At 35.0% G+C, this 19,878-nt stretch overlaps 1 protein-coding gene across 1 annotated transcript in view; it reads right to left on the reverse strand.

Annotated features, from left to right (window-relative positions):
* Positions 1 to 6,232: 6,232 nt before the first annotated feature.
* The window catches only part of LOC107221414 (LON peptidase N-terminal domain and RING finger protein 3), a 45,928-nt gene continuing 32,282 nt past the window's right edge, over positions 6,233 to 19,878 (reverse strand). Inside the window, exons 2-9 of the mRNA XM_046732170.1 lie at positions 17,732 to 17,850; positions 15,948 to 16,070; positions 13,871 to 14,092; positions 12,932 to 13,031; positions 11,479 to 11,681; positions 8,499 to 8,803; positions 7,396 to 7,603; positions 6,233 to 6,772 (exon numbers count right to left, since the gene is read on the reverse strand). Coding sequence (XP_046588126.1) covers positions 6,413 to 6,772; positions 7,396 to 7,603; positions 8,499 to 8,803; positions 11,479 to 11,681; positions 12,932 to 13,031; positions 13,871 to 14,092; positions 15,948 to 16,070; positions 17,732 to 17,850 — 1,640 coding nt within the window. The 3' untranslated portion in view covers positions 6,233 to 6,412. The remainder of the gene's footprint in view (positions 6,773 to 7,395; positions 7,604 to 8,498; positions 8,804 to 11,478; positions 11,682 to 12,931; positions 13,032 to 13,870; positions 14,093 to 15,947; positions 16,071 to 17,731; positions 17,851 to 19,878) is intronic.

The following is a 19,878-nucleotide window of genomic DNA, read 5'->3' on the forward strand; positions in this document are numbered from 1 at the left end:
AAACAAAATAACGGCATTAACACTTTTCCAAACACTATTCGTAGCCTTTGTTTTCTCACGATAAGTTCGATGCTCCATTTCTCGATGATTTACTCTGGATTAATCTCGTCAACCAAAATCATAGATTATAAATCCTGCCAACGAGACGTGAAAATTGTTCGTATCAAAGCATGCGAGACGAAAAAATCCAACAACATTCTGCTACATTAATTGAAAATCGTAAAACCTATGGAACCTAAAAAAAGGCACTTCTGCCTTATTCCAATCACCGATTTCAACAAGTATTCGTGATTTATACCGCACGATCGACTCGAAACCCGCTGAAACAGCGAATAGCCGGTATCGTATTTGAATAATTGAACAAAGCAATTTGTTGAACAAACTTTTTACCTTCCGATCCCTCGCAGGTTTGTGCAGCTGCCGTTCTTTGAAAAGTTTCTTCCAACCGTGAGACGAACCCTGTTCCCTCTCGTCCCTGCAGACAAGGCCCATTTTGTGCCGTTTGTACAAAACTTCCCAGACTCCATCCCCGTCGAATACCTAATGTGTGAATTTATAGCGTCATAAAAGGCAGATATCAGAATTCGGCTTATTGTAATGACTCTGTTGAACTCTTGCGAATGATGATATCTCAGGCCTCGGAAGTGTGATGATTTATTTTATTTATTTTTTATTTTTCACCGCCAGTTCCCGCCATACGAGTTAGAAAATCTCTCTCAGTGTATGAGGGAGATACAAAATAATCTGATTTGATCCAAGATGTTGTACGATGAAATGTCTTCGAAATCGTTAATTCATTCTTTTGCCAATAATGCAACCTCACTGACTGACTGAAATATACACCTTTCGAAAATATGATCAAATACGATTGAAAGTTTCAATTCAATACGTGTATGTATCGATGGTGTTGAGTCAATGATTTTACGAATCACTTAAATGAAGTCGTTGATATGAGTAGATTTGCAATTGAAATAACAAAGCTTGCAGCGTTGGGAAATCATTAAAAACTGTAAAGTATCTGAGGGCTTGGAACTTTCGTATCGCAATAATCGATTCCTACGATTCGATTTCACCTGAATCAAAAAACTTACTTTAGTCTTTCGAGTTGAAAAATTATCGAAGATTACGGAATAATACTGGAAAAATTTTTAAACGAACAAACGCGTACTGAAAATTTTATACAAACATAAGAGTAGACGATATATATTCACAGTTTTTTAACAGAAGACTTTGTCTTAGAATCAGATTTTATCCAATTCGGTTAAATAACTTGTACGGAATTCAGAAGCTCGGTGAGCGAATGATTTTTTTTAATTGAATTCATTTGTTGGTTGTAGAAAAAAAAAAAAAGAAAAAAGAAAAACGAATATAATTAAATTGGAATGTAGGAACTCCAAAATTCAACTTTTTCATAATTAATTATTTTTGTTATAAATAAGAAAAATAAAATAAAATCATTCTTCACCTCGTTAGCCATCCTCGAAACCTTGGCCAAGTTTAAAACATCCTCGAGTCCCAAATATACGGTGATTTTCTTGATCAAATTCTTCGGCAGCGTTAGCAGAGATCCTTCTTTACCCTGAACGATATCCCTCACGTGTTGAAGCAGACGATCACCTGCGAGTCAATAACCGATCAGACCGATCACGATCGTTGGAGCAAATACGTAAACCAAATCCCGTGACGTATAATTTCCGTGTGTACCGAATATCCGTTGTATGTCATTTTGCATCGTCTTGTCGCGATTGAAATCGCAAAATTTCGCCACTCGGTGGATCGGATTTTTGTGAGGACCGTGGGATATCTTCCAAATGTAGAGTTTCACCTTGGCGATATTCGATGGTTAATTTACTAAAGATACATGATTGTATTCGAAAGCTAGGTTATTCGTTGACTCGATCTTCGAACGATCGGTGAATTGATATTTCAGATTTTCGTCGGTCACCTGATCCTTTAAAACTTTGATCCCGTAATAATCCCTGCTCGGCGATGGCGCGACAGCGTATTTCTCCAAATATTCAACGATCGGTTCCGAATTCAAAGTCTGCATGGTTATAAATTCTCGCTAGCTTTGGATATATATCTGTCATATTTTTTCAAAGTCATATCGACGTTCATTTACAATTAACGGTATTCATTCATACCTGTGCGCATAAAATAAGAAGGACGAAGTTGTCGGATATTATTGAATAGTAATTTTCATTTCTTTTCTTTCACTCATATAGATTCATTTTGTAGTTTTATTACAACATAATAATCCGATATGAACAGATTAACATAAATATTATAATAATATCGATAATAATAATTGTAGAAATGTCGTTGAAGTAAAAATGGAAATTTTAATTAGGTATACGTAACACGTATGTATATTGCATGCATATATATATATATATGAGATATATGTATATATATATATATATATATATAGCTTCTCATTGATTGGAGAATATGCAGAAAAGATATACATACAACATGTATGAGGGCTATAGAGTAATATGATATTGCATGATTAATAGATTAAGATTATTATTTTTTGTCACTATTATCATGATTATCATTTCTTTCTTCATAAAAATCTATACAGCGCAAGTAGAAGAGATAATAATATTACGGAGCTGAGTAAATGTATAAATAACATTTTACAGTACAAATACGTAATATACGTATACACACATAGTAAAAATTGAAAAAAGTTGAAAATTTTATAATTAATAACGTAACAAGTGTTGTAATTACTCACTTATTTATTACTGTTAATATTATCGTCAATATCAGTATCAGTAATAAGATGTATATTTTATTAAAACAAATATACATATATTTGTTTTAAATTAGAAATAGAAATATTGGATGACAGTTATTATTCATATATATTTATGTACATTTATACGCATGACAGTTATTTTGTTTTCATTTTATAAATATACTCGTTATATTATTTGATGATTGCATGGTTGATATGCTTAACTCGCGATTTTTTCTCCATCTCATTTTCACGACGAATCGCGTTACAGTCAGGGGACGAGTTTTTCTACAAACCGGTATCCCAATGACTTTTGCACTTACCTCTCAATAGTTCCGACCGCTCACGCAGTCACGCAGAATATTCTCTCATGATATCTATTTTCAATTACAAAATTTACCGGATGAAGGTTCGCCAGGATCCGAATCAGCGAAACTTCAAAGTCTGTACGTTGATTTTCGCACCAAATGCCATACAAATGTTGACGTTGAAAAAAATCAGAACCGTGACGATACCGATCGTTTTAACTTTCTATCCGAACATTTTATAATACAACATCAAGATTTTTAGTAATGTGCGAGGAGGACGATTTTCATACGTATGTATTTAGAAAATTAAGATTCAGATACACATTGTGCGCTATATTGGACACTGAAACAATTCATCTTTTGGAATATGTACTCAGATATTTTCACGCGTGTTGAACATATGCTGAATATTAAAATTTTGATTGAAACGGAAGATACAGAATTTCATATGTTTAACTCGATGAAAATTTATCATTAATTTTGCACTTGTGTTTGGAAATACGCGTGAAAAGATAACATCTCGACTGACGGAACCATTTCGAGGTTGGACTGTAACTTGGTTTTTTTTTTTTTTTTCCTATGCTCTCCTTGTATCGTTATTCATATTATTCGTAACAAGGTTTGAATGATTTTTACAACTGTGCGAAAATAAATTACTATCTTCTATCTATATGTAACAATACAATAGTGTGTATCTGAAAGTCTTATATACGAAATGGAATAAACAATTAAGATATACTGCATGTATACATATGAATATATTTTGACATGTATATATGTATCTTGTATTTGTATTAAAAAAATTTCTTCCATTCAATTGAATTTTCTTCACATACACGTCTATGCGTATGTCACATATATATGTATATGTATGTGTATATTAGGGTGCTTCGTTTGAGACGACTATTTTTATTTTTTTTTCACTCCATAGACGAAATATCACTCTAAACATATAAAAAAAAATTTCCACCAGCTCTTAATTTTAATTTTAAGTACTCGCTAGATGAATTTGAAATTTTCCCATTTAATTAACACGTAGAAATAATTTTTTTTTTTTTTGTCAATTATCTATAGCATTGCGAGTTTTCATACTATTTAATTGACCATGGCCGGAAGTTTTAGAGGGATCCTTCCTCTTTAAAAGTCCCTACAGCTGATTTAGAACGTATGAAGTATCTCGCCAGTAAAAAATTATGGTTTTTTTCATTTTTCTCCTAAACTACTAACTTTACAGCAAAATTGTGAAGGAACTTTTTTGTAGAGAATTTAATTTCCTACAAAAAAGTTTCATCAGCTGAAACTGTGGAACTGATAGTTTCCAATATAAAATTAAATAATAAGAAAACTATAAATATCACTATTTTATCCGCATATTTGACAATTTTTATACCCAAATTGTTATAAATGTAATAAGATAGACGTGATTGTAATGTATCTTAATCATCAAATGTCTTCGCCAATTACTGCTACTCTCAACCAGAGAACATAGGTTTGTCCTCCAACTGTTTTATTGACCACTTTTTTTATATTATTTACATTAACATTTAATGATTTTAATATTCTCGATAAAATTTTTCCAATCTAGCTATTTATTGTGATTAATCAATTTAAAAAAAAAAAAAAAAAACAAGTGAGGCATCGGGGAATCGAACTCAAAACTTTCAATTCTTCCATGTACAATGTACATAAAATTTTGCTGTAAAGTTAGTAGTTTAGGAGAAAAATGAAAAAAAACCATAATTTTTTAGCAAAAATCAACTTTACAATTTTTTACTGGCGAGATACTTCATACATTCTAAATCAGCTGTAGGAACTTTTAAAGAGGAAGGATCCCTCTAAAACTTCCGGCCATGGTCAATTAAATAGTATGAAAACTCGCGATGCTACAGATAATTGACAAAAAAAAATTATTTCTACCTGTTAATTAAATGGGAAAACTTTAAATTCATTTAGCGAGTACTTAAAATTAAAATTAAGAGCTAGGCTTTGGTGGGAATTTTTTTTTATATGTTCAGAGTGATATTTCGTCTATGGAGTGAAAAAAAAAAAAAATAGTCGTCTCAAACGAAGCACCCTAGTGTATATATATATAATAATAATAGTAATTAATGCATAGATATATAATGTAAAGAAATAGGATTTTCCGATTACTCCGAAAAAAAAAGTTAAGATATGCGGTATATAAAGTAAAAAATAAACATTTGAATATTATCGAATCTCGTTTTAGTATAAAGTATACCTAATTATATTTGGAAATGGCGTTACGCAGAATCTTTAACACTGTGTTGCATTTCAACTGTGTCGAAAAGTGAATGTTCGTTCTATCTGCATCTCGGACAATATTATTACATTACGTATCCGTATGATATTGTATTTAATTTCATCCCGTGCCACGCGCTCCGTACCATCTCCCATTTCTCATCAATTTCTTTTGCACACCATTTTCATCCTTTTTTCACCAATATCACATGCGAAACAAACTGTATTCAACGTTACAAAATACCCTTATCATAATATTTTAGAAATGTACTTGGTTTCTACATTCTCGTATCACGCACCTTATGCTTTTCTCACGCCGCATAATAAAATTGACAATAAAGTTGAGTTGCGAACGAAATTCGAAACTTGAATTATCAATACTTTTTTTTTTATCGTTATCATTATCGTTATCATTGTCATCGTTGTTACATTTACTACGCTTACGTGCACAATATTTGGATAATTTACTCGTCTTACTCGATTTCGAGCATAAACGATTTTCACCGGCTCCTTTACACGTAAAGATACGATCCGTTTTGAATCTTGGCAAATTGAATGAAAGTTGCGACGACACGTAGCTACGTAGCACGTGACGCGCGGCGCGTAAACGTAGTGATTGGCGTGCAAAAACATTTACGACATTCATATCCACCATACACATATCGTATACACAGATATATTGTATACGCGTTACATGTATATATTATATAATAATTAATTTATCCCGTAATCAATCTTCCTCGTTTCAAATGTAAGAGCAGTACAGTGTTGCGGTCTTGAAGAATGAGACGGTAGAAATTAACGAAAACTATTGAAAGAAATATCGGGGATTTGCGATTGACGGATTTCTGATTGAGAAAAAACAAAAAAAAAAAAAATAATAATAAAAAACAAACAACAGCGAAACGCTCGATCGATCGATTAATTGGCAAAAATTACGAGGGGTCCAATTTTTCTCTTGGTTTTTTTTTTCTTTTTTTTTTTTTTTATCTTGTGCACCTTAAATGCATTTTCGCGACGTTCGAATCCCCCAAAGATGAACGGGTTCAGCTGCAGATTGTTGGTATTATTGTTGTTGTTTGGCCGATTTGAGGCAGTCCTAGGAGTCCTGCACGACGGAAACTTCGTCCATAACGGCGTCCTCGTCCCTGCAAATGCTGGCGGGTGTTTCAGCTTCCCCGGAGGGCTGAGCGGCGTCGGTCAATTGCCACTGCTCCATGTGGTCGAGGGTCTTCTCGATCGCACGCAGACGCTTTTCGAGACTCGTAGTTCCCAGGATACCGGCCTGGAGCTGGGGGCCCAGAGGCAGGATCGCCAGGAGCCACCAGGTCCAGGACGGCCCGTCCGGAAGACGGGGCCAGTCATCCTCCGTTTCCGGCATCCTTCCGAATACACGCTGGATTTCGTCCTGCTGGGAGGGCGCGACCGTTGACCACCACCTTCGACCCTTCGACCGAACCTGAAACGGACAAATCGTGGTTTAATTGGATTTTTGTCCAAGTATATCTTTAACGCGTGTGCGCACTCAGGGATATTTTTAGTTCCGGTTACCGCTCAGTCCTTGACTATTTTCATTTTTTACCAAAATCGAAAAGTATAGTTCTAGGTGGAAAATGAAAATTAGTTTCTTTTTTTGTAAATTTGTTTCTTTTTTTTTTTTTTTATGTTTTCGAAAATATAATCACACATCCGAGATTTTGTAGAAGACTTCCGGAACCAATGTGGAAAATTGGAAATATGAAGAAATTCGTCAAAATATTTGTAAGGAGACAACTAGATCATGACTGTGTCAAATTGATGTCGTAATTAATTTCTCTCTCAAAATTATATCGTCCACGCATCTGTGGTTTTTTTTTTTATTTTTTTCAACTTTTTCATCCCCGAGAATAGAAAGTGCATTTCGGTCCTTGTCGAATTGCGATAAAAAAAAAAAAAAAAAAAAAGCAACAAGAACAATTTAAAGTAGACAAATCACCGCGCATACATTTTTTACGTGGAAAAAATAAAAGCACAGCGATGTATTCGACGATATGTAAGAGAAAAAAAATGAAACTTGTTGAAGGTATTTTTTTTGAGCATTACCTTATCGTGGAGTTCAAGAAGACCGGACAGCTGATCGGGCTGAACGAACGAATCCCTCAGGAATTCGACCTGAGCAGTGTCGTATCCGTCTTTTTCATCCCCGCCAAGTACCCTGAACCTTCTGCCACCCGTCGTGCTCAAAATGCTGCAGCCATCCTTGAGGAGGACGCGGTCCCTGATTTCCAGCATCGTGCCGTACTCGGCGTACCTGAAAGGTGAAACGGATGATTGAAAACGAAGGAAATATTTCGATTTAGGTTGCTTACGTTGGATTGGAAAAAACGAAGCTTGTGTACTGGGTGTTTTTTTTTTTTTTTTTTTTTTTTTTTTTTTTCATTGCGAGACATCGAAATGTCTCAAGAAATACGCATCGTAGAAAAAAAACGTCCGGAATAACAACTTTTCGATCTCGAAGGGGAAAAACTGACTGCGTAAAATTAGACCCGATTTCATTCCAAACTCTGAGGGAGGGAGGGATAGTAGGTTTAAAATTTGAAAACGGGAACGTCTATTTTTTATTGCAGATTTGAATACATCGTAAAAAAATGCGCAAGTTTTATTGAAGAAATCGAGTGTAATTGGAAAAAAATGTGATTTTTTATCATTTCAAGAAACGCGCGTTGAATCGAAGACAAGGAAGTTCTTGTTGAATGTTTTCCCAAAAAAAAAAAAATCGATTGTACGTAGTTTCATCTCATTCTCACCGTAACTCAAAAAAAAAAAAGTTGTAAATAGATTTTTTGCCGAGTACACTAAATTTTTTCAATAAAACATGCGCAATTTTTCGTGAAGAATTCTAAAAAAAAAAAAAACAAAAACGAAAACCCAATTATCGAACAAATAGCCGGAATTGATTGGCTTGAAATTCGTTTCACGAATACTTTGTCAAAAAACGAAAACTTGGAGAACGAGATGAAAATGGGCAAGCTTTTCTCTCCGAAACTAACGAAGAAAGAAGTAATTAAAAATTGGTAAAATTGGAATTGAATGCGAGTTTGCATTTTCTTTTCTTTTTTTTTTTTTGTTTTTTTAAAATATACCCAATTCGATTTCTCGCAACAAGCACGTAAATTAAAATATTTGGGAAAATCGAATCTACTCACTTTTTAGTCCCCGTCTCATCTCTGTTCAGACAAGCGGCGATTCCGAATTGTCCGATACCGCTTTCGAGACATCGTCGAACCATCAGCCTGTATCTCGGTTCGTAGACGAATAGCGGACATGCGACGCATGGAAAAGCCGTGGTGCATATAAAGACAGCGATCTCCTCGCTTCCGAGACCGGAACCCAAACCCTTGACCAATTCCGCCCTGTCATTAGTCGCCCTTGCCGCGTATTCGCAGGGCGTTACGATTTTCAGCGCCCTTTCGACGAAGTCGGTTACGGTTTTTTGACTGCTCGCCAAGTACTGGAAACATCAGAAATTCGTTCTTTGTATAGAATAATTCTCTCTCATAAATATATATATATATATCTATGTACACACATATATATTTATTTATAAATATATAGATTGATAGATAGAAGCTTGCGGCACGAATTTTATACACACACACCCACACATACACATGAAGCACACAACTGCGCTGATCAATATCGAAAAACACAATGTGTGCAAAGTGCAGAACGTGAACCATCGAGTCAGGCAATTTTTTTTCCCTTTCGTTTTTTTTTTTTCTTTTCGTTTCATCCCCATTTCGATCTCACAGGCTGGAGAAATGCGAGAAAATTTCCTACCAGCCAGGTAGCTACGGGTATAATTATAAGTTTTTATCCATGTCACATCATATGACACAGTGAAAAAAAATTTTTTGGAATCAACGCGATCTCTGTACTCGATTAGATGAGAATAAATTTTTATTAATAGTTCGACGTTTTTTTTTTTTTTTTTTGCTTTTGTTTTTCGAAAGTAAGAGAATCATCACAATTTGTTGCAGACGAGGCTAACTTTGGCATGAAAAAATAGTTGTCATACCTGTTTATTGTATCTAATAATTTATCTAATAATTAATAATAATTAATACAATTAGTTAATCGAGAAAAGGTTTAAATACTCATACGAAAGTACGTTGGCGCCGTCGTATTTTACAGAATGAATAATACTTTTCTCGATTTCATTTCAAGTCGAGTGAAAGAAAAAAAAAACATGAATGATTTTATTTCAGGTATGATATAATTACGAGGATCACGGTGTTCGAAAAACATTTTTTTTCTCTGCTGTCGTGTGTGTAATATTATATACAGTGAACGTAGAGTGAAAAATCCTGTTCTCAAAATACGAGTCAATGGAAATCTTTTGATAAAACTGCATTGACATTTGTAAATTTCAAATGATTCGTATTTGAAGAACGTTGGAATTTGGAACTACTATCGTATACCGTAAAAATACCTCGTACATTCGTCGTCACATTGGAGGCCCCGGTAAATTTCACCTGCATTTATACTGGCTCCCGCCAGCTACGTAGTTAATTTTGCGTGCAATATTGTCAGGTATAAAAGTTATACTGAAATTTTCATATTTTCAAATTGTAAAATATTTTTCCTGCGTGTGTAATCTCGAACCTCTTGATAAATTTTCGTGAGTAATAAGGTGAGGTGATGAAAAAAAAAAAAAAAAAAAAAAAAAAAACAATGCAGCGTCTAAAAATACTCGGATATTAAATATCGACAATTCATGATTCTTGCACAATGATTTTGGATGAGAAATATGATCGGTGCGTATCATCGTCTTACGGTTCACAATTCGAAGCTACAGCTGAGAAATAATATAACCATGATGATAAATTACAATAATAACCGACAGAACGTATTAAGTCAGCTTTAGAATAGCTCCTGCGGTTTTTCATGCTGCATACGCGAATAGTTATTATTGCATTATACTTTCTCTCGTACTTCAATTAATATCGTCTCTACTTAATGACAGTCGCACCGACCAGGAAGCGTCGGGATTAGCCGCAAAAAACAATTACTTAGATTTTCGATCAATGATAGTTAATTTCAACCGTTCCCCGCAGCTCGTTACCGATATCCGTTATATGAATGAAAATTCTCCAATTTTCAGAACACTTTTAAATTTCTATATAATATATTACATTGTACCGCATACGAGAAACACGCGTTCATCAAATTTATCATTTAATTTTTGTCTTGGAAAATTTTGACGGATAATTTATGTGTTCGGCTTTTCTTTTTATCTTTCTCTTTGCAAGAACGAGCCGGAAAACTTTCGCTGAATATGAAATTCATTTCAAGATTGATCCTCGGGAATTTTCGATAAAAAAAAAAAAAAAGGAACAACATGTGTTTAGACATTTTGTGATGAAGAAAATTGAAACTTTGGAGCATGTACTAAAATCTTTAAAACGTGATGGTAATAAAAAAAAAAAAAAAAAACAAGAAATCCGGGAATATATAAAAACATTGTTATATCTTCAGCAAATTCTTAACGTAGAATATTCATATTACAGCGATTCAATTTTCATCCCGTTTTAAGCACTCCTCTAAAACATTAGACAAATTTTCCATAATTTTCAGTCTTCGCTCGAAGGACAAAACAATAAGAACGACTTTTTGTCGATGACCATTTATGCATGTATAGAACTCATTTCTTTTTCGATAAATCGTATGAATTTTTTGTTTTTTTTTTTCGGGTTTTTGGTCTTCCGTTACAGTTGGCGAGGATCTGCGTCATTCGAACGAATCTTATATTCGGAAGGATCGGATAATTTTTAATTAAACATAAATCAGGCTAACCCGTGACTTTGTATCTTTCAAACGACAGGAAATGCGAGAAACTCGAAGGTGAAAGGATTAGGTCGAAATAAAAAATACAAAGGTGACTGAAAATTGACTAAAAAAAAAAAAAAAAAAAATAGTATTCTTCAAAATCGGCAAGGCCTGATAATTTGAATTTTGTTACATCCCGCGTTGTGTGACGTGTGTAAAATTTCGTGATTCTGGCCCTAAAAAGCTGGCCTAAGCTCGGTGTGAAAAAAAAAAACAAAAAAAAAAAAAAACAAAACAAAACAAGAAAAGGTAGTACAGTACATTACATGTAATATGAGAAACGTTATCGCAACTCACGTCGGCGAGGGATGTTATGCAGAGAGGGCAGGCCGAGGAGTAATCGAGGCACCTGTCGAGGCACATCCAACAGTAGGTGTGACCGCAGGGCGTAGTTACCGGTTTCCAAAGCACCCGGCAGCAGAGGATGCAGTCAAATTCGCCGCCCCCGCTACCAGCCGCCGTTAACGGTGGTAGTAAAATTTCCGCCGGCCTCGTATCGACTGAACGGGAAAGAGAAATAACCATTTAAACATTTGTTTAATGTTGAACATTTTTTTTTTTTTTTTTGTGATTCGAAGAGTAAATTTAATTAAAAATTACTTTTGCGAATTATATTTTACAAATATACACGCACGAGGCTTTTTAACCCAAACGTCAAATTCTTCTCATGAATTATTTGTTAGAAAAGGAAAATTTTTCCGGTAAGATGAAAGTGGGCAAGCTTTTGGTTTAGAAGCTACAAGCGAGACGTGTGATTGAAATAAAAAAATTGTATTTTTGAAATTGATGTTTAATTTTTTTTTAAGTTTTTTTCCATATCTCTGTGCACAATACTCGTTTATTCTTATATTATAATTTATTCCCCTTTCAATTATATACATTGCGAAATTAATTAACGGATGGCAATTAAAACTTTTACTTCATCGCCAAGGTAGCGTAATTCTTACAATAATTGATCAATCATTCGAGTGAATATTTATTCAATATGAATTTAAAGTTTTCTTCACTAGCGTGCAGTTTTTTTTTTTTTGAAGTTTGTATCCTGGCCTCGTAAATAGAGTATAATGGGTTATATTTGTAATATGGTGTACACTATGCATAAGGGTGTTTCGGTGAAAAATAATTTGCAATTTTTCACCACAGAACACCCTAAAAAGTTTGTTCAGGTCAAAAGAAAGATTCTTTCAAAATATCAGCGTTCCACGTTATATGGAAGATTGCGCTCAGTTGATTTTTCACTTTTATACGTTATTTTGAATTCATGAACTATCGTGAATAAAAAATCTTTTCTATCGCTTACGTCAATCGTAATATCAATTTACGTCACAAAGGAGAGCCACAATTGTGATGTCAAGTCTCCGGTTGATGTTTGAGAAGCGTATTCGACGACTTTTTCACTATCAATTAAATCTCATAAAACGGTTATAATTTAATGTAAACTTTCAATTTAGGATAATAAGATACCCGGCTGACACATCTTCGTGTTACGGATCGTGATCTTTGGGTTGAACGTAAATGTCAGTATAGAAATACTAATTGAAGTGCTGCAACGTCTTTCTTCGCAACTTCAAAAAAGTTTGATCAAAAGTGAAAAATCAAACGAGCGCGATCTTCCTCGTAACGTAGAACGTTCATCTTTTCGCGGAATCTTTCTTTTAACCTAAACAAACTTTTTTCTTTTTGTGGAAAATCGCAAATCATCATCTTCCGACACGCCCTAACGTACACGTATCGTTGGAGTCTTACGTACTTTTGAGTTTCCTAACTTCTTGATAGACCCTGTCCAATATGGCATGGAGTTTCCCATTGTCCGGAGAATCGGAGGCGAACAATAGCCTTCGACATATCGACTGTAACGAGAAATTGGAAAACGGATTATTATCAGCCGGTACTCGGCGACGGTTATAGCGTGTATAAATAATAATAACAACAATGATAATAATCATTTCTTATGCGGTAACCTCAATCTAAGTGTGCCTACGTTACGTACTGTTTCCTCATTTGTATTACAACCCTGCCTACTGCCGTAGATGTATAATTATAATCATTGCGTGTGTATGTAATCTGTACAATATTGCTAAACTTATCGTTAGAATGTCAGTTTATTCTTAATTTACCTAGGCAACACAATCAAAGTTGTGTCATGCGTTTACGTATTATAATTGCCTTTGCTAACGATGCCGAACATTGCGCGAAAACTATCGAATGGAATTATTTTTAATTCCGTACTCCGAAGTGAAAATAATTGTTTGCTTTCGATTTAGGTACTTGAGTTTTGAATTTTTCACAGTGCGAAGAAACGAACGAATTAGATATTAAGATGTTTGTAGAAATCGACTAAAATTGTCGATGTCAAAATTATTACCACCGTCCACATGCGACACACGTGACAAGTTTGAAATTTATATCGAGTTTTTTAATGGAAATATCAACCGATATGTCTTTCGTAAAAATTTTCAACAGCACAGTGAAATCTTTCAGTAATATTACAAGAAAATGATCCGATTGTGAATTTTAAGACCACGTCGAACGGACGGTTAATTAAAATGAGGGAATTCAAAAACGAGCGTAAAATCTTTTCCGTCGGAACGGAATTAAAAAGAAAAGAAAAAAAAAAAAAAAACTTGAGAAAAAAGAAATCGAGCGAAGGAAGAGACAAGGATGGATAAAAAAAAAATTGTCTAATCACTTGAGTTATTTCCTCCTCGCCGCTGCTGTTATCCTCACAGTCAGAAGTGTTCAACGCCTCCTCCCTCTGGTGATTTTGAATAGGACTCATCAGCGGAAGCAGCATTTGGTGCCTTTTATTCCTCTGGCTGCGGGCCGATATGTCCTGGCCAAGATGATAAGGAGCCCTCGAGGATATCACGTTCTGTCGCCTCAAACTTGGCGCCAGCATACGGTGGAGGAGCTGTGAGACGATTAAAAATTTTCTCAATCAATTTCGTTACATTTGTTTTTATTGGTATGAAATAAAAAAAAAAAAACCGCAGAAAGTTCCGAACTTTGCATCGGTTGCACAAAAATTCGTATCATTCACGCTTGTTATGCAAGGTATTTTGGTTAAACGAGACGAGACGGTCGATGAAATATTTATACTCGATTTTACCTCCTAATATACATGCGGTTAAACTGGCGAAGAATATACTCGTTATATAAATGTCGAATGTTAATTTAAAGTGAAATATATTCCTAGTTCAACTCCATGAGTTTACGATTCTTGTCTCGACAAGTGTTTCGAATCATTCATTATCGAGGGTGAGAAAAAAAAAAACGAAGCTTTTCTTCATCGTCGAGATTAGTTAAAAAGAAGAATAAAACCCCGGTGTAACATGTTTGATAAATGTATAGGACACAATTCAGAAAATGAGTAATTTTTTTGAAATCTGAAGCCTTGATTTGCCGACGAATGAGAGCTAATTTATATCCTCATCGATAAAGTTTCGCAAGTATTTTAATCTTTGATCATCGCACGGTCTGTAATTTTATGAAAAAGAAGATCCGGATCAGAGCAATATTCACATAATTCATTTGACATTAATTTGTATCCACCTTCTTTTTTTTTTCACTATAATTGCGGCATTGTTTTTATTAACCCATTTGCTTTGTTGTACACTGTAATGTATAACTGCGTATCAAAGAATCGTCGTAGTGGTAAATATTTCTGACAAATCAATTGCCGCTGTTTGTTTTACAGAATTATTCTCACGTTGCGTGAAAAACGGGAATTGTGAAGAAGAAAAAAGAAAAAAAAAAAAAATCGATATCCGAAACACGTCCAAAACATATTGAAATCGTTCAAAAAGTGTTTCTTTACTCAAATAAGGGCGTTTTGAGTCGATATTTTCATTTTGAAGCGAACGGATCGAACAGGAATTAAATATCGAAGTTGTACTCTGGTTATTTGATAAAATTTGATAAACTTTTCTACATCCTCTAAAAGCGGGGATCTTTCCCCTCGGATTCCGTATTTTCCCGTTGTTTACAGTGACGCACGGTTTGACCTGGTTTTTGTGTATCAGCGCGTCACGGGCAAATTCGCGAGTCTCCTCGTCCGCGTTACGTAAAACGTTTCGTTTAGTTTCGTCTTCCCAGTCCTTTGCTGCTAGGTGACACGCGACGCGGACTCCGTGCCGAGTCTTACGCAACGTATCCGACATGAAGCAAATGAAAATCCAATTACGTCCAGCATACGGCTGGCAGACCGTAACCGGAGTTTCGTAAAACGTCAATTGCGCCAGTCGTTTCATTCTCACATCCCGCTTCTTTTTTCATCCTTTTCTTCTTAAATAATTCTATTCATCTTCTTTCTTCGCTCGCCGAATAAAAACTTGCGCGTTGTTCGACACCGATTTCAATTCCGTGGATAAAATTATGATTATTATTTTACTTTTCTTTTTTTCTTTCTACATCGTTGTCGAAATCAATTTTAAAACCTTTCGGCGTTTGAACGGAATGCGCGCAACGCAAAGAATTGAATCCAAAAACCGCGACTTATCGATAAAGTCGGTTGAACTTTTTTTTTATTTAAACAAATTTAGTTTGAAAAAAAAAAAGGAAAAAATGGACAGCAAATTTTCTCTGATCGAAACTTTCCTGCAGGCGTTTTTCTAGTTTTCCGTTCAATTTTCTCTTTAAAATCAGAAGACAAATTCGGACGACTTTGCGCGTAGCTTCTTCGCGTCATTTATTAACGTGAATTTTTCATTTCTTTGGTTTGGAAAAATTTCGATAATTTGATAAAATTATTATTATCGAAGACTCACCCTGGTCAGTTCCTGTCGTACTGGCTGAGGATTGCCGTCAATGGTAACGCAGGTACAAAGTGCGGAAAACGCTTCCTCGTATCTTCCGAGGCACGAGAGAGCCACGCCTCGTCTGTAATGACCCTGCAATTTAGATTATTCATCAGTAAATTGATTACTCGTATAAAATTATTCTAGAGTACAGCTATACAGCTTTACGACAAACAATGAATAAAATTTGTGCCAAACTCGATCGATCATTGATATCAAGTAGTTGTAATACGTTGATAATTGTCGAAGAATGTAAATTCGAAAATTTGGTGATTTCGAAAAATTAACGACGGAGCCAGGAATCGAACCTGGCGTCTAGAGATGACAAATTCGAACTCACCGGCGATGAGAGAAATTAACGACAACAGAGTCAGGACGGCTAGGTGGTCTGGTGGAGTAAGGCTCCGGTCAAGCATCTCTGGACGTCAGGTTCGATTCCTGGCTCCGTCGTTAATTTTTCGAAATCACCAAATTTTCGAATTTACATTCTTCGACAATCATCTTCTCGCAATCAATGATACGCACATCCGCATATCGTTTAACAGATGGCTTTGCCCGTCTTGCGCGGCTTCTGATTAGAAGTAAGAATTCAAATGTAAACATATCTCTAATCCACGCACTACATTCTTTGACAGTGCTTGAAGAGACGAAATTCTTAATACGTTGATAATTTGTTTCGTACAACGCGTGTTTCGTTCATCGTCGAGCGTGAAGCGGTTGTAAAATTTGCACGATCACGTGTGATGATCGAAGAGATGTTGAGATGATTAAAAAAATTCGCAATTCGCTTTATCTCTTTATTAATATGACGTTACGTGAACGTCGTACTTTCGGCTGTGTGCACATTATGTACAAATAAATATTCACTTCGGCGTTACACATACGAGTATACATATATACATGTATACCTATGAATGTGCGTAAATGGGGGATGGAATATAGGAATTGCGCCTATACGTATACATGTAATGCCAAAGTTGCACAACATCGCGCGATCATTGTAACTTGAATGTTTGCAACACATTTCAAGTGAAACACCGGCGTTGTTTGAGATTCTCGATTGCTGGCCGAAGGCATGTCAAAATAAACGATCTTGCGCCATATCGCGAGTATATACCTGTATGTATAGGTGTATGTAAGCAACCTTTACCCGACATCCACAGCTTTCCAATGCAATACTTTTGCTATGTATTACCAATATATACGCAATATTTGCAATAATATTACTGCGGTATATTTTTTTGTTTTTTCTCTTGTTTTTAATTTCTTTTTCTCTTTTTCCTCTCCTTTCGAAAGAAACAGCCTAATCGTGGAAATTCGAAATTGGAAAGCTAGGAAATCGTTTACAGCGTACAAACGATGAGGTGTACGGTGTTTTTTTTTTTCTTTATTTTTTTATTTTATTTGTAAAAAACGAAATTCATCGAATAGCGTATTGGAATAAACCGTAGCACAATGAGTTTCCGTATTTTTTTTTTTTTTATTCTCACGAAAATACGATAAATTATGAAAAAAAAAAAATTTACCCCAAGATCCTTAAAAAATTTCAAAGGTTCCCCACTTTCTTACTGTTATTACATCGGCATTCGAACGAATAATTTTCATCGACCGTTCGGAATATCGTTTTCCGAGATGAATTATTTTCGCACACAGCGTTTATATTTATACGAACAATCGCTGCAGGCACAAAGGCATCTTGGGGAACGTGAGATGAATGAAAGTAAATCTAATTACATACTGCTGTGTATAATTACCTTTCCCCAATCAGGTCTGAGTCTAACCGCGTGATCGGCATCGGTCAGCGATGCTTGCGGCCTGTTCAGCAAATGCAGGGCGTGGGCTCGGTTGCTGAGATGTAACGGGCTGTCTGGGGCTGGAAACGGAAATTGAAAAAAAAAAAAAAACAACGTAAGAATTGCGAATTATGACAATAAAGGTTATCAACGACGGGCTTTTAATTATTATTTATAACAATTACGAAAGATTGGAATAAAAATTTACTTTTTATCAATTTTATAGTAACTTTGAAGGAATTACGATTTCAAAATGTGAACATCTCTTGTTTTATCACGGTTTAACGAATATCGTGTTTTTTTTTTTTTTATCTTCAACACGAATGTTTTCACAAACGTTACTAACTTTAACGCGACGAATGCAACGAATCACGATATTTCGTGAGCATTTTCCAAGAGCGAAACGATACGTGCGCCTGAGGCAGGCAACCGGAGTTACACATCACACAACTGGGTTGAGCAACGTGTCCCGACATCGCGACGCTCCGTTGAATCAATGAATAACTGAATTCGTTGACTACTCGTCCTACTCTTAATTGCGTCATATTAGTTGATAGTTCGAATTGAATTTTTCATTATTTTACAAATCTTCTGATATTTTTTATTCAAGTTATTATCACAAATAATGCTTGACGTTTGGAATGGGATACGGTGTTCAAACTAAACATTAGCTGTAATTCCGGTTGCCTGTTTCAGGCGCACGGATCGTTCCGCCGTTAAGAAAACTCACGATGTATCGAAAACACCGCGTTTTTCGAATTTCGACACGGACTAGAGTGGAAAATTTCGATCTTGACCAAAAAATAAAATCACCTCAAGAAGAACATTTTTGGTTAATATTTGCGGCTTGAGAAAACGGCTTTAAATTTGTGAATTTTCGTAATACAGTCAAATATTCCTGAATATAGTAAGGAAAAAAAGAAAAGTCAATACTGCTGTATTTTTTTTTCAACAGATAGCTCCGGGAAAGTAAAATAGGAATTTGACTGGTCCACCCACTCAATTTGCCTCGAAATGGGCAAATATGGCTACATTAGTGTTTTTTGCATATTTTCCTGAATGTGCGAGAAAAGATTTTAATAGAGAATGGACCTAAGCTCAAAAAAAAAAAATATATATATATATTTTTTTGATGGATTTATCTGTATAAATGACATCGGTGTAAGTTTTGATGACGAGTATGTCAATCTTACGTTCGCTTACTCCTAATCAAATCCTAATAGAAATTCGAAACACAAATTGGGAATCATGATTATAAATTTTTGACACAATTAACGAGCGTATAATAGAAAATAACGAATCGGGGAATTAACGATAAAATAAATATGTATACATAAAGTTGATTAATTTACATATAAACGTGATTTAACCCACTGCACGTGTATTGTGTGCCTATTATTGTACATGTATTTATACTATTTGCAATTTATGGATACATGTATAACGTAACTATGCAGAGTCTGCGGCGTCTGTCTTATGTACGTATTTATTATACTGTCTATTATTATGCCGCAATCGCGTCGTTATGTAAAACGCCACCGAGGTATTGTATGTAATTATAATCAGGAGCACGCGAATATTGCAACGTGTCGATATTTATATAGAGCGTTACCTAAATCTTTAATTATAAGCTGGGTTAATTGAGTTAAGCAGAAATGTTGGAAACACGTTTTTAGGGTAACACGCACAGCATTAAAATAATTCAGTCTTTCGATTATATCGGTCTGTGCTCGAATTACGATTTATATAAGAATTCGACATGTTGGAAAATCTGTATTGTGTGATATCGTGTAATTGATGCTGACTTTGGATTAAAAAAAAAAGAAAAAAAAAAAGAAACGTTTCTACGAAACACGATTACAGTTCTTTTACAACTGTGCATAGTTAAAGGTATCCAAATTTTTACGAACGAAGAAAAATTATATCAATTCATGGAATATGTGTGGAATGTGGCGATGATTTTTTCTTTACACTTACATATCGCTCGACGCGTTCAATCGGAATTCTATAATGATGTTTGATAGTGTATTGTGTAAAAAAGAGGAAAACTCTGGCCTTTCGAATCGAGCGTAAGTTTGCAATACGAGTCGTGGGTGAGTCGAAGACAA

This window comes from Neodiprion lecontei, chromosome 2, assembly GCF_021901455.1.
Source record: "Neodiprion lecontei isolate iyNeoLeco1 chromosome 2, iyNeoLeco1.1, whole genome shotgun sequence".
In the NCBI taxonomy this organism is placed as follows: domain Eukaryota; kingdom Metazoa; phylum Arthropoda; class Insecta; order Hymenoptera; family Diprionidae; genus Neodiprion; species Neodiprion lecontei.